The sequence below is a fragment of the Dreissena polymorpha genome, chromosome 11 (genome assembly GCF_020536995.1).
Source record: "Dreissena polymorpha isolate Duluth1 chromosome 11, UMN_Dpol_1.0, whole genome shotgun sequence".
Taxonomy (NCBI): Eukaryota; Metazoa; Mollusca; class Bivalvia; order Myida; family Dreissenidae; genus Dreissena; species Dreissena polymorpha.
Genome location: NC_068365.1, coordinates 69104363 through 69117725, shown reverse-complemented (window position 1 = coordinate 69117725; position 13363 = coordinate 69104363). Strand labels below are relative to the sequence as shown.

At 37.8% G+C, this 13363-nt stretch overlaps 1 protein-coding gene across 1 annotated transcript; it reads left to right on the top strand.

Annotated features, from left to right (window-relative positions):
- Window positions 1-3206: 3206 nt before the first annotated feature.
- Window positions 3207-12881, top strand: LOC127851690 (uncharacterized). The gene is made up of 3 exons (XM_052385540.1): window positions 3207-3498; window positions 4218-4292; window positions 5997-12881. The coding sequence occupies exons 1-3, from the start codon at window positions 3225-3227 to the stop codon at window positions 6212-6214; spliced, it is 567 nt and encodes a 188-aa protein (XP_052241500.1). The 5' UTR covers window positions 3207-3224; the 3' UTR covers window positions 6215-12881.
- Window positions 12882-13363: the final 482 nt, after the last annotated feature.

The following is a 13363-nucleotide window of genomic DNA, read 5'->3' as shown; positions in this document are numbered from 1 at the left end:
CAGCCCTGTTTCATAGATTTCAGCAAGACCCACCAATGGATAATAGACATACAAGACCCCACTGTTGACATTATATGCTTACAGGCATGAAGGCAACTATACAGGAGTCAGGAGCCTCTTATGATACAAGGCCAGTTTAACTGTGGCTGATCAAATGCAATCTACAGTTTCACTTTGGTTCTTCAGAGTCCATGTCAACTGCTGACAGTGAAGAGCCAGGCAGTTGGACCCATGATAGGAGGGAGCCAAGTGAAGAGCAGCCAGTCTGAGCCATGATAGAAGGAGCCAAATCCTCAAGGTATAAATGCAATTATACCCCCACAAACAAAGTTTAGGGATGTATATAGGAGTGAGTGAACTTGTCGGTCGGTTCGTATTAAGTGTCCACCCTCTAATTCAAGTTGTTTTCATCTAATCTTCACCAAATGTCTGTTGGTCTGTCGGTCGGTCCTTATATTAAGTGTCCGCTCTCTAATTCAAGTTGTATTCATCCGATCTTCGGTCAGATGTTGTATCTAGAGGATACCTAGGTGAAGTGTGAATATGGGTCATGCCGGATCAAAAACTAGGTCACGGGGTCACTTAGTGCGTTTTTAACATTGAGCATGGTTTGGGCTGTTTTTTGTGAAGACAACATGCAAAATATTTTGTGTTCATTAAGGCATTTATGCTTGCCATCTCATCTGTTATGAACAGTTTATTTGTGAAATGAGAGGATTAATACCCGAATAATCTACAACTACAAAAGATATTATTTAACTTTTGAGAATGATTTTATTATACCCCCACAAACGAAGTTTAGGGGGGTTATATTGGAGTTAGCTTGTAGTGTTTCATCTAGAAAGGCAGAGAGGCATGGCGCATGACTTGAAAAAAAGGGCATTTTGCACGGAGATTCTCTTAAAAAGGGCGCATTGGGTGTTTTTGAAACTTTTAATCACAGCTTAAAACTTTGATTTAAAACATTGTACATGTCATTTTTCGTGAGAAATTCTCGCGAAATGTGTTCTTAAAATACATAGCTATTGAGTAGACATGTGAATTTATTATTATATTTTTTGGAGAACATTCAAATCGGATGCAAAACACAAAATGTTACTGATCACGGCGGCTCTAAACTGAAAGTAAACTTCATGGAGCAGGTCGTCATTAAATTACAAAATTTGCTATACGTTTTTAAAATCGGCTCAGATTTATCTTGTAATAGACTGTACTTCGGAACTCTGCTAAGTACAAATGTAATTAAAATCTTTACCGTTACGGCCCTTGTTACGTTACGACCCAGATGTGGCTCATGAATTTGTTCGGGTCTCTAATGTATGTATTGATTTTCTTCTACATCAGTACCTCATCGAGACGTTCATAATAAAGGCCCACCTATTGATGATAAAGACATGACCCAACTGTAGACTATATATTCTAGTACAATTTTCTGTTGTCCAAGCCAATATATATTTATGCCACCCTTCGAAGAAGAGGGGGTATATTGCTTTGCTCATGTCGATCGGTCCGTCCGTCCACCAGGTGGTTGTCATACGATAACTCAAGAACGCTTGGGCCTAGGATCATGAAACATCATAGGTACATTGATCATGACTTGCAGATGACCCCTATTGATTTTGAGGTCACTAGGTCAAGGTCACGGTGATCGATATTGTAAAATGGTTTCCGGATTATAACTCAAGAACGCATACGCCTAGGATCATGAAACTTCATGGGTAGATTGATCATGACTCGTAGTAGATGAACCCTATAGATTTTGAGGTCACATGGTCAAGGTCAAGGTCACAGTGACCCGAAATAGTCAAATGATTTTCGAATGATAACTCAAGAACGCTTTTGCCTAGGATCATGACACTTCATAGGTACATTGATCGTGACTTGCAGATGACCCCTATTGATTTTCAGGTCACTAGGTCAAAGGTCAAGGTCACAGTGACAAAAGTCGTATTCACACAATGGCTGCCAGTACAACGGACAGCCCATATGTGGGGCATGCATGTTTCACAAACAGCCCTTGTTTCTATAGATTTCAGCAAGACCCACCAATGGATAATAGACATACAAGACCCCACTGTTGACATTATATGCTTACAGGCATTGAGGCAACTATACAGGAGTCAGAGCCTCTCATGATACAACAGGCCAGTGTTAACTCTGCTGAATCGAATGCAATCTACTAGGTTTCACTTTGGTTCTTTCAGAGTCCATGTCAACTGCTGACAGTGATGAAGAGCCAGGAGGCAGTTTCCTGACCCATGATAGGAGGGAGCCAAGTGAAGAAGAGCCAGCCAGTCTGAGCCATGATTAGGAGGAAAGCCAAGTGAAGAGCCAGCCAGTCTGACCCTTGGTATTTCTGTTATCATAGAATAAAGGCCCACCCTATTGATGATAAAGGACATGCCCAACTGTAGAACTATATATTCTAGTATCAATGTTGTCAGTAGATCTGATCATGACTCGGCAGATGACCCCTATTGATTTGAGGTCACTAGGTCAAAGGTCAAGGTCACAGTGACCCGAAATAGTAAATGGTTTCTGGATGATAACTCAAGAACGCATACGCCTAGGATCATGAAACTTCATGGGTAGATTGATCATTACTCGCAGATGACCCCTATAGATTTTGAGGTCAAAGGTCAAGGTCACGGTGACCCGAAATAGTAAAATGGTTTTCCGGATGATAACTCAAGAACGCATACGGCTAGGATCATAAACTTCATGGGTAGATTGATCATTACTCGCAGATGACCCCTATTGATTTTGATGTCACTAGGTCAAAGGTCAAGGTCACGGTTGACCCGAAATAGTAAAATGGTTTTCGGATGATAACTCAAGAAAGCATATGCCTAGATCATGACACTTCATAGGTAGATTGATCATGACTCGCAGATGACCCCTATTGATTTTGAGGGTCACAAGGTCAAAAGATCAAGGTCACGGTGACCCGAAATAGTAAAATGATTTTCGGATGATAACTCAAGAACGCTTTTGCCTAGGATCATGACACTTCATAAGTACATCGATCGTAACTCGCAGATGACCCCTATTGATTTTCAGGTCACTAGGTCAAAGGTCAAAGGTCACAGTGACAAAAAACGTATTCACACAACGGCTGCCACTACAACGGACAGCTCATATGGGGGGGCATGCATGTTTTCTATAGATTTCAGCAAGACCCACCAATGGATAATAGACATACAAGACCCCACTGTTGACATTATATGTTTACAGGCAGTGAGGCAACTGTTGAAGACACCCACAGTCTAGAATCTATACAGGAGTCGGAGCCTCTCATGATACAACATGCCAGTGTTGACTGTGCTGATCATATGCAATCTACAGGTTTCACTTTGGTTCTTTCAGAGTCCATGTCAACTGCTGACAGTGAAGAGCCAGGCAGTCTGACCCATGATAGGAGGGAGCCAAGTGAAGAGCCAGCCAGTCTGACCCATGATAGGAGGGAGCCAAGTGAAGAGCCAGCCAGTCTGACCCATGGTATTTCTGTTGTCATATAATAAAGGCCCATCTATTGATGATAAAGACATGACCCAACTGTAGACTATATGTTCTAGTACAATTTTCTGTTGTCCAAGCCAATATATATTTATGCCACCCTTCGAAGAAGAGGGGGTATATTGCTTTGCTCATGTCGATCGGTCCGTCTGTCCACCAGGTGGTTGTCATACGATTACTCAAGAACGCTTGGGCCTAGGATCATGAAACATCATAGGTACATTGATCATGACTTGCAGATGACCCCTATTGATTTTGAGGTCAAAAGGTCAAGGTCACGGTGACCCGAAATAGTAAAATGATTTTCCGATGATAACTCAAGAACGCTTTTGCCTAGGATCATGACACTTCATAGGTACATTGATCGTGACTTGCAGATGACCCCTATTGATTATCAGGTCACTAGGTCAAAGGTCAAGGTCACAGTGACAAAAACGTATTCACACAATGGCTGCCACTACAACGGACAGCCCATATGGGGGGCATGCATGTTTTCTATAGATTTCAGCAAGATCCACCAATGGATAATAGACATACAAGACCCCACTGTTGACATTATATGTTTACAGTCATTGAGGCAACTGTTGAAGACACCCACAGTCTAGAATCTGTACAGGAGTCAGAGCCTCTCATGATACAACATGCCAGTGTTGACTGTGCTGATCATATGCAATCTACAGGTTTCACTTTGGTTCTTTCAGAGTCCATGTCAACTGCTGCCAGTGAAGGGCCAGCCAGTCTGACCCATGATGAAATGAGGCAGCCAAATCCTCAAGGTATGAACTAAATTTGAAGACGGGTTTCTCTGCATTTTCTATCATTATGTGACAGAGTCTTATGTCATGACTGTATTAAAGTAAATGAGTAGTCCAAGTCAAGTGTGATGCTCTAGACGACCTCCTCTGTGATCTACAGGGTTACAACAATGTGCTTGTAAAAGTCCTTGTAAAGTACAAAGTAGGCAGTTTGCTATGAAAGTTAATGTTTAGTACTTGTTCTTCCAAGAAATGATAGTTCTGCAAACTGTCAGTTCTTATATGTGTGAAAAATTGTTTTAAACTGGTGTTAAAACAGTTTCAGTTAGTTCATTTTACCTCCTACATGTTCAGGTTTTGTGCATTTTTATCAGGAAAACCTTGCTCTACAATATTCAATCATTGTATCACTTGCAGTGTTCTGCTGTGAAATTTTACTGTTGGGGACCCTTTAGGATTACAAAAGTGGGGACAAAAAGAAAAAATATGGGGACACAGAAATATTTTTGTAGCAGAATTAAATGTGTGGAAACTAATAACCTTTAACTTGAACTTTTAAACGTGCTTAAACTTCTTACAGTCAGGTTGTAACATTGTTATTAAAACTGGAACATTCAAAAAACTTTTTAACACTGTCAAACAGTTGTCAACATATTTACAAAACTTTGAAAAAATTTATGGTCATTGGACTCCGCATGTCAAAGTACTTGTTCGATAATTAGAAATACCGATAGTAAAGGCGTTTTCTTTTTTGCTTTATGCACAATCTGCATGTCATTTTGTTGTTGTCAAACAGTGACCAAGCCAATTTTCTTGGAATGTACGTTTAGGGGCAGACTTTTTTCGTAATTGCTAAACGATGTTGGGACTTGGGAAGACTCTGTTGGGTTGTTAATATTATTGTCATATTTTCTAATTTTACTTGCCGGAGGAAAAAAAAAAATGGATTTTGTTTTCTTTGGCCTGTCACTTTAAGCCATTTTGATAGGTTCGGAAATTTCCTTGATATCTGATTGGTTGTTATAATCTCAACTTACCAATGAAATAGAGTGTTAATATTAAATAAATTACCCATTGGCTGCGAAATGACGTCATGTCCAATGAAATAGTTTGTTCTGGTTACACATTCACTCGATTACTTTACCGACTTACAAATTGAATCGATTAGTTTTTATTTCTAATTCATGTGCGCCCGCGGACCCATATACAGAAAACGGGTGGGGACAAATATTTGTTTTTTGCGACAATAACACAAGGGCGCATCCACGGCAGAACACTGACTTATGTTGATACTTTGTGTGCAAGGATCAATTCAGTAGAAAGTCAACAAAATAAAGGGCTTACAGTCACTGAACAAATGAGTTTGCTGCTTAGAGTGTATATTTTTCCCAAAATATTTGAAAATTTCCCCTCTTGGAAGTGTAGTTCAATTTTAATCAATACCTCGTTTAAATAATTCACAGAAAAGCCAAAAATGTTGATCTTTGAACATAACATAACATGTTGATGACAAAAAAAGTTGGAATAATGTTTTTCTCTCTGTGTATGGTGAATTATGGTGTTACAACTTGATTTTGTATGTTACTTGCTTAGCATTGAAATTTCCCCTTTTACACGTGAATTATCCCCCCTCTCAGGGGACCCGACCCCTTTTCCCCAAAACTGAAAAAAACACTGACATGATACTCATTGCTATTTTATTTTTTATATCTATTCTTGTTTTAGGGACAGGGACAAGAAAAGGAATGAAACGAAAGTGGGCCAGCGAAGAGAACATATGTTTCATGAACTTTTTTAGAGATGAATTAAGAGAAAAAAAAATGCCATCTGGCTCAAAAATAATGGGGTCCCTAAAAATACTTACCGGAAGAACAGTGGCCCAGATAAGGGCAAGGGTCCATAACATTATTATGGAAAAACAAAAATGGAAAAAGAATTGTTGAACTGTGGAATATGTTTATGCCCCTGGTAGGGTGGCATATAGCAGTTGAACTGTCCGTCAGTCAGTCAGTCTGTCCATCTGGCCGAAAACTTATATGGCCATAACTTTTTCAATATTGAACATAGCAACTTGATATTTATACCCCTATTACAATTGGTAATGGGGGCTATATAGGAGTCACGTTTGTCGGTCTGTCCCGATATTTCATCCGATATTCACCAAACTTGGTCAGTAGTTGTATGTAGATAATGTCTAGATCAAGTTTGAGTATGGGTCATGCCAGGTCAAAAACTAGGTCATGGGGTCACTTAGTATGTTTTAAACTGTAAGTTTGTACGGACCATAGCTATATTATTTATCGTTACATTTTTAAATGACTCGGTACATTTGTTCACCATCATGGAACGGTGTGTCGCGTTAAAAGAAATTACGTCAATATCTCAAAGGTCAAGGTCACACTTGGGAGTTCAAAGGTCAAATGCTTGTCCGGGCCATAGCTTTGTTTTTTATTGTGAGATTTTAAAATCATTTGGCACATTTGTTCACCATCATTGAACAGTGTGTCGGGCGAAAGAATTACGTCGATATTTCCAAGAACAAGGGCACAATTTGAGTTTAAAGGTAAAAAATGGCCATAATTGAGCTTGTCTGGGCAATAACTATGTTGTTTATTGTGCGATTTTAAAATCGTTGGCTCTTTTGTTCACCATCATTTGACAGTGTGTCGCGCGAAAGAATTACGTCGATATCTTCAAACTCAAAGTTGTAGTTTTAGTTCAAAGGTCAAAAATGGCAATAAATTATCTTGTCTGGGCCATAAATATGTCATTCATTGTAAGATTTTAAAATAACTCTGTACATCAATTTTGTTCAAAGTCATTGGAAGGCTTGTCATGTGAAACAATTCAAGAGTTCAAAGGTCAAAATGGCTATAAATGATAATGGCATAATGATTCTTAAAAAATCGCCATAAATTGTATTATCTTGTTTTGTGAAGACAGCATACAAAATAGTCTGTGTCAATGCGTTATGTGGGGGGTATATGTCACGTCTGTGACAAAGCTCCAGTTGGCATGCATGTGCATCTTGTGAAGCTGCACATATTGAGTGGTGAAAAAGTGAAGGTCAAGGTAATCCTTCAAGGTTAAATGTTAAATATATTGCTTCTGTCCGTCCGTCTGAAAACTTTAAAATTGGCCATAACTTTTGAGCTCACCTGAGTGCAACATGCTCATGGTGAGCTTTTGTGATTGCCTTTTGTCCGTTGTGCGTTGTATGTCGTCAACATTTTGCCTTGTGAACACTCTAGATGCCACATTTATTGTCTGATCTTCATGAAATTTTGCAGAACATTTGTCACATTGATACCTCGACTGAGTTCGAAACTGGGTCATGCTGGGTCAAAAATTAGGTCACTAGGTCAAAAAAACAACAAAAAAACTTGTGAACACTGTAGAAGTCCAATCTTCATGTAACTTTGTCAAAATGTTTGTCTAAATGATATTTTGGTTTAGTTAAAAATTGGTTCCGGTCCGTTGAAAAACATGGCCGCCAGGGGCGGGGCAGTTTTCCTTATATGGCTATAGAGAAACCTTGTGAACACTTTAGAAGTCAAAATGTTTGCCTAATCATCATGAAACTTGGTCAAAACATTGGTTTTATTTATATTTTGGACGAGTTTGAAAATGGTCCAGATCAGTGAAAAAACATGGCCGCCAAGGGGCGGGGAGTTTTCCTTATGTCTTTAGTTAAACATTGCTAACACTCTAGAGGCCACATTTATTGTCCATTCTTCATGAAATTTGGTCCGAAGTTTGGTCTCAATGATATCTTAGACGAGCTGAAAATGGTTACGTTTGCTTGAAAAACATGGCTGCCAAAGGGCGGGGCATTTTTCCTTATATGGCTATATATGGCTATAGTAAAATCTTGTTAACACTCTTTAGGCCACATTTATTTTCCGATCTTCATGAAACTTGGTCAGAATATTCATACCAAAAAATATCGTAGACAAGTTAAAAAATGATGCTGGTTGGTTGAAAAACATGTCCGCCAGGGGGTGGGGCATTTTACCTTATATGGCTATAGTAAAACTTTGTTAACACTCTATAGGCCACATTTATTTTCTTATCTTCATGAAACTTGGTCAGAAGATTTGTCCTAATGATATCTTGGATTAGTTCAAAAATAGTTTCGTTTGCTTAAAAAACATGGCCACCAGGGGGCGGGGCATTTTTCCTAATATGGTTATGTATCATGCTTTACTAAAACATTGTAAACACTCTGTAGGGCACATTTATTTTCCGATTATTATGAAACTTGGTCAGATGATTTGTCCTAATGATATCTTGGATGAGTTCAAAAATGGTTCTAGTTGGTGGAAAAACATGGCCACTAAGGGGGCGTGGCATTTTTCCTTATATGGCTAAAGTAAAACCCTGTTAAAACTCTAGAAGCCATATTTATTGTACGATCATCATGACACTTTGTCAGAAGATTTGTCCCAATGATATTTGGACAAGTTTGAAATTGGTTCCAGTTGCTAAGAAAAACATGGCCACCAGTGGGCGGGGCATTTTTCCTTATATGGACTTATGAATCTTCTTGAAACTTTGTCAGTATATTAGTTTAAATGATATCTTGGATGTGTTTTTCACGTTGACATTTGAAGCTTTAACTTTGTATGATTCTAAATATGTGTCAATGCTGTCAGTTGAATTTTGAAATATGAAGTTTTACATTTTTTGTAGATTAAATAATTTGTAAAATGTTGCAGTTTCGTCAATCAGTTTTATAAGATATTGAGCTTTAAATATGATGCAGATTGTAAGATTCTTAATATCTTTCAATATTGTGGATAAGTTTTTGAGATATCAAGCTTTGAGTTTTATGCAAATTGTATGATTTTAAAATGTTTTAATGGTGTTGATCAGTGTAATGAAGATTGCATAATTTTTATGTTTTAATTCTGTCTATTGGTTTTCAAAATGAAAGACTTTGATTTTGTAAGTGCACTTTTATCTCCTGAAAGATTCTTTTCTAGTGTTTAGTTTATATTTTAAGGCTGTTTGCAAACTCGAAGTGAAAACAGTTCTATTACAATTTGGTAAGGACATGACATTGCATATCTGATTTTAAAATGTACTTTGCTGGCAACGTGTAATTTTCTGAAATGTCTTAGTAAGACTGTTGTTTGCAATCAAAAGGTCTGTGCTTCAAATACAGGGTAATGCATGTTTTTTGTCCAAATTTATGGCGATTCAGACATTGTTCTATGTAAATTTGGGGTTTGCTTGAAGGTTCAGTCTATTTTTATGTCCCTCACTATAGTAGTGGGGGACATATTGTTTTTGTCCTGTCTGTTGGTTGGTTGGTTGATCTGTTTACGCCAACTTTAACATTTGCAATAACTTTTGCAATATTGAAGATAGCAACTTGATATTTGGCATGCATATGTATCTCATAGAGCTGCACATTTTAATTTTCTGAAAGGTCAAGGTCAGAGGTCAAATATATGTGGCCAAAATCTCTCATTTTATGAATACTTTTGCAATATTGAAGATAGCAACTTCATATTTGGCAAGCATGTGTATCTCATGGAGCTGCACATTTTGAGTGGTGAAAGGTCAAGGTCATAATTCAATGTCATAGGTCGAATATATGGCTTCAAAGCGGCGCAGTAAGGGGGATTGTGTTTTACGAACACAGCTCTTGTTGTTAACTGCCTTTTTAGTCCCTTACCAGTGTTTCACTAAAGTCCGTGTACTTTGGACTCATTTCAAGTTGACATTTGAAGCTTGAACTTTGTATGATTCTAAATATGTGTCAATGCTGTCGGTTGAATTTTGAAATATGAAGTTTTTCATTTTTTGTAGATTAAATAATTTGTAAAATGTTGCAGTTTCGTCAATCAGTTTTATAAGATATTGAGCTTTAGTTATGATGCAGATTGTAAGATTCTTAATATCTTTCAATATTGTGGATAAGTTTTTGAGATATCAAGCTTTGAATTTTATGCAAATTGTATGATTTAAAATGTTTTAATTTGTTGATCAGTGTACTGAAGATTGTATACTTTTTATATGTTATAATTCTGTCTATTGGTTTTCAAAATGAAAGACTTTGATTTTGTAAGTGCACTTTTATCTCATTATGCCCCCCTTCGAAGAAGAGGGGGTATATTGCTTTGCTCATGTCGGTCGGTCTGTCGGTATGTCAGTTTGTCGGTCCGTCCACCAGGTGGTTGTCAGACGATAACTCAAGAACGCTTGGGCCTAGGATCATAAAACTCCATAGGTACATTGATCATGACTCGCAGATGACCCCTATAGATTTTGAGGTCACTAGGTCAAAGGTCAAGGTCACGGTGACCCAAAATAGTAAAATGGTTTTTGAATGATAACTCAAGAACGCATACGCCTAGGATCATGAAACTTCATGGGTAGATTGATCATGACTCGCAGATGACCCCTATTGATTTTGAGGTCAAAGGTCAAGGTCACGGTGACCCAAAATAGTAAAATGGTTTCCGGATGATAACTCAAAAATTCATACGCCTAGGATCATGAAACTTCATGGCTAGATTGATCATGACTTGCAGATGACCCCTATTGATTTTTAGGTCACTAGGTCAAAGGTCAAGGTCACGGTGACCCGAAATAGTAAAATGGTTTTCAGATGATAACTCAAGAACGCATATGCCTAGGATCATGAAACTTCACAGGTAGATTGATCATGACTCACAGATGACCCTTATTGATTTTGAGGTCACAAGGTCAAGGTCACGGTGACCCGAAATAGTAAAATGATTTTCGGATGATAACTCAAGAACGCTTTTGCCTAGGATCATGACACTTCATAGGTACATTGATCGTGACTCACAGATGACCCCTATTGATTTTCAGGTCACTAGGTCAAAGGTCAAGGTCACAGTGACAAAAAACGTATTCACACAATGGCTGCCACTACAACGGACAGCCCATATGGGGGGCATGCTTGTTTTACAAACAGCCCTTGTTAAAGATTCTTTTCTAGTGTTTAGTTTATATTTTAAGGCTGTTTGCAAACTCGAAGTGAAAACAGCTCTAGTACAATTTGGTAAGGACATGACATTGCATATCTGATTTAAAAATGTACTTTGCTGGCAACGTGTAATTTTCAGAAATGTCTTAGTAAGTAAGACTGTTGTTTGCAATCAAAAGGTCTGTGCTTCAAATCCAGGAAAATGCATGTTTTTTGTCCAAATTTATGTCAATTCAGACATTGTTCTGTGTAAATATGGGGTTTGCTTGTAGGATCAGTCTATTTTTATGTCCCCCACTATAGTAGTGGGGGACATGTTGTTTTTGCTCTGTCGGTCTGTTGATTGGTTGGTTGGTCTGTTTATGCCAACTTTAACATTTTGCAATATTGAAAGTAGCAACTTGATATTTGGCATGCAAATGCATCTCCTGAAGCTGCACATTATTATTGGTGAAAGGTCAAGGTCATCCTTCAAGGTCAGAGGTCAAATATATGTGGCCAAAATCGCTCATTTTATGAATTCTTTTGCAATATTGAAGATAGCAACTTGATATTTGCCAAGCATGTGTATCTCATTGAGCTGCACATTTTGAGTGGTGAAAGGTCAAGGTCATCCTTCAAGGTCAGAGGTCAAATATATGTGGCCCAAATCGCTTATTTTATTAATACTTTTGCAATATTGAAGATAGCAACTTGAAATTTGGCATGCATGTGTATCTCATGGAGCTGCAAATTTTGAGTGTTGAAAGGTCAAAGTCATCCTTCAAGGTCAGAGGTTAAATATATGTGGCCCAAATCGCTTATTTTATGAATACGTTTGCACTATTGAAGATAGCAACTTGATATTTGGCATGCATATGTATCTCATAGAGCTGCACATTTTGAGTGGTGAAAGGTCAAGGTCATCCTTCAAGGTCAAATATATGGGTCAAAATTGCTCATGTTATGTTACTTCTGCAATATTGAAGCTAGCAATTTTATATTTGACATGCATGTGTATCTCATGGAGCTGCACATTTTGAGTGGTGAAGGGTCAAGGTCATCCTTCAAGGTCAAACGTTATATACGGGGACATTGGGTTTCACAAACGCATCTTGTTGTGTATGTAATTAATTTTGCTTAATTTTTGTGATCCCCCGCCAACAGCGGAGGGATATTAATTTGGCATTGTCCGTCTTTCCGTCTGTCCGTCCGGCACTTTTGTGTCCAGAACCATATCTTGGAAGTGCTTTAGCAGATTTCATTGAAACTTGGTACGAGTATATATATATGGATAAGAGGATGATGCACGCCAAATGGCATTGTACATCCTTGATTAATAGCGGAGTTATGACCCTTTGTATTTGAAAAAAATGCTTTTTTTTGTGTGTCCAGAGCCATAACTTGTATCCAGAAGTATAATGGCGGGGGATATCAATTCAACGAATTTGCTTGTTAAATCAGTTTTTATTTTCATGATAATCATTTAGTTCGTACTGCAACTTATGATGGATTGTTACTACTATCTCCAATTATTTGTTTGTCATGGGTCCGTCACCATTTATCTCTTATATAATACTTGAATTGAGCATTTCACAATCTGACAATCATGCATATCATTTATTAGTTTCATAATAAAACGTCTGACAAGGGTCAGATAATTTTAACATATATTGTTGTTATAATTTGTCATGTGTTGTATGAATAAATGACACTTCCATGATAGAGAAAATTTAAATATATTTTTAGAGACATTTGTAAAATGAAAATGAAATAACTATACATTTTACAGTGGCTAGTCGTACGGCTAGACAAGAGGCTAGCCGCACGGCCCCGTACGGGTAGACAATAGGTTTGCCGTACGGCTCTGTACGTATAGCCTTTCCTATGGATATTGTCTAAGTTAAAGACAACCATTTTCAGTGAACTGATAAATTGCCTGTATGAAACCATATATTTATCCATTGTCTGAACGACAATTAAATTATTTGTGTGACTCCATTTCTGAGAAGTACCTTGGCCGTCATTGAATTTCATAATATCGATGCCGCAACTAATTAAAACAGTTTTCACTCCTTACATAGGAAAGTCGTCTTATTAAAGAATCAAATTAGAAACCGATTTAAATTATGTGTGTGTAAGTCAATTT